Consider the following 2328-nt stretch of genomic DNA (forward strand, 5'->3'; position numbering starts at 1 on the left):
CACGCACACACACACACACACACACACACACACACACACACACACGAAGCCTCTGCAAGGCCTGCTCGGCTTCCTCTTCTGTGAGCTGCAAGGGCCCAGCGACCCCAGGCCCAGCCCTCACACCTCCATGTCGCCAAACCCAGAGCCTCCTGCTCTCAGCCGAACCGCCAACCTCCCAAACCTGGGAGGTAGAGTAGGAAGCAAAAAGGCTTGCCGAAACCGGTTTGGCTCAGTGGATAGAGCGTCGGCCTGCGGACTGAAGGGTCCTGGGTTCGATTCCGGTCAAGGGCATGTACCTGGGTTGCGGGCACATCCCCAATAGGAGATGTGCAGGAGGCGGCTGATCGATGTTTCTCTCTCATCGATGTTTCTAACTCTCTATCTCTCTCCCTTCCTCTCTGTAAAAAATCAATAAAATATATTTAAAAAAAAAAAAAAAAAGGCCAAGCCACGCTGCTCCCTGCCCACAGACACACCTTCATCTAGAGCCGAGGTGCCGACCAAGAGCCAGAGCTAAACTCCAAACTCCTGGATCCATCGCAAAGAGCAGGAGAGAGACACACAGGCTGTTACTCTGCTGCTGAAATTTCTTTCTGAAAAGTCCTCTCAAAGCTGTAAAGGCCGGGGTGGCCGGGGACCACTGTGGGGAGTGGAGGCCAGCAGGAGGCTGGAAAGAAGGGTCTGCAACTCCTCCACTTCACCATGGGCACCTTGGTGCCCCCCCCCCCAGTGCTGTGGACAGAGGAGTCTGCCCCTCGCTGAGATCCCCAGCAAGGACCCTGGAATGTCAGTGACAGCCACCTCTGTGAGCTCCTCCCTGGCCGCCACATGGGAAGGGGGAGTGGGCAGGAGGGAGTGGAGCCCAGTATGGAAGCCAGTGGCCAGTGAACTGAGATGCCCCTGCCAGGCCCAGAGACAGAGCTGGAAAGCCAGAGACTCCACCCTGCCCTCTGGAAGCTTCCAGACGGGATGTGAGACCTCAGGGACACACAGAAAACCAGCAGAAAGCCACCAGGTGTGGGAACCAACCCAACATGGCCCACAACCCCCACATCCTGGGCGCAGACCCTGAGCGGCCCCACGAGCCGTCTCTTCGTGTGCATTAGCTTATGGAACCTTCCAAGCAACCCTGGGAGGTCGGTGGCCTCCGTTTCTTTTTCTTTTTTTTCTTTTTCTAAAATTATTTTTTTTAGTGGCCTCAGTTTCTTCATCTATAAAATGGAAACACATCTCAGAAATGTTATAAGCATTCGAGGAGTGAATGTGTGGTAAGTGGGCTTGGCCCAGGACTGCCCCAAGAGAAGTGCTCAAAATGATGGTTAAATTAGTATTAGCAAGATCATGATTATACAGTGACTATAACAAAAGACCATACCCATACCCTCTGCCCTGCCCACTGCTGTGTCCACATTATGAATGACACAAAATGAAATGTTGAATGGACAGGTGGGTGGATATTTGGATGAATAAATGGGTGGGTGGATGGATGGATGGATGAATGAATGGGTGGATGGATGGATAGATGAATGGATGGATGGATGGATGGATGGATGGATGGATGAGTGATGGATAGATGGATGGGTGGATGGATGAATGGATGAAGGATGGATGGATGGGTGGATGGATGGATGGGTAGGTAGATGTCTGGATGGATGAGTGGGTACGATGTACAGATGCATGTATGGATAAATAGATGAATGCATGGGTGGAGGATGACTTTGTACTACGTATCTGAGCTGAGGGCTACATCGGAAGCATCTCAATACTCAGCATAATCCTTGCAGAGCTTGCTGCCCACAGAAGTCAATGAACACACTCCCTAATCTAATCTAACCAGGAGGGCTCCCAGAAGAAATGGGTTGGCAACTGAGACAGAAATCTAGGGGTGGCAAGAGCCACTCACTCACCTGGGGCCACTCCACTATAGGCAACTCCAGAGACACGAAGGAGGGGGTTCCCCTCATGGTCCTCGCCCTTCACCTTGAGGTAGAAGCGCTCCTGGGGGGCATGGAAGGGTGGCCCACCCCACAGCTGATGGGTGGATCCGTTGGAGAGCAGCTGCGTGGGCAGAGTCAGGAGGGGCTGCCCTGAACTGCGTGAGAGCTCCACCGAGTCCACGCGGCCAGGGGCCTGCAGGCCCGTGGAGTTGATCACCAGGGAGATGGGCACCCCTGCAGAGGGAAGGGCGAGGGAGGAGGTGCTGCCATCTGTGCTGGGCTCCGTGATCCTCCCCAAGGAGCGGCCCTAGGTCTATCGGTCAATCGGCCAGGGATCAGCCCACTTGGTCCTCCTTCACCAGCTACCTCACCTTCCCTTCCCTGGGACATT

At 54.2% G+C, this 2328-nt stretch overlaps 1 protein-coding gene across 1 annotated transcript in view; it reads right to left on the reverse strand.

The window, feature by feature from the left end:
- Positions 1–2328, reverse strand: part of HMCN2 (hemicentin 2) — a 139122-nt gene that overhangs the window by 124020 nt on the left and 12774 nt on the right. Inside the window, 1 exon segment of the mRNA XM_014532199.1 lies at positions 1908–2171. Within this exon segment, the coding sequence (XP_014387685.1) occupies positions 1908–2171 (264 nt within the window).

Source organism: Myotis brandtii, unplaced genomic scaffold, assembly GCF_000412655.1.
Source record: "Myotis brandtii unplaced genomic scaffold, ASM41265v1 scaffold855, whole genome shotgun sequence".
NCBI lineage: Eukaryota > Metazoa > Chordata > Mammalia > Chiroptera > Vespertilionidae > Myotis > Myotis brandtii.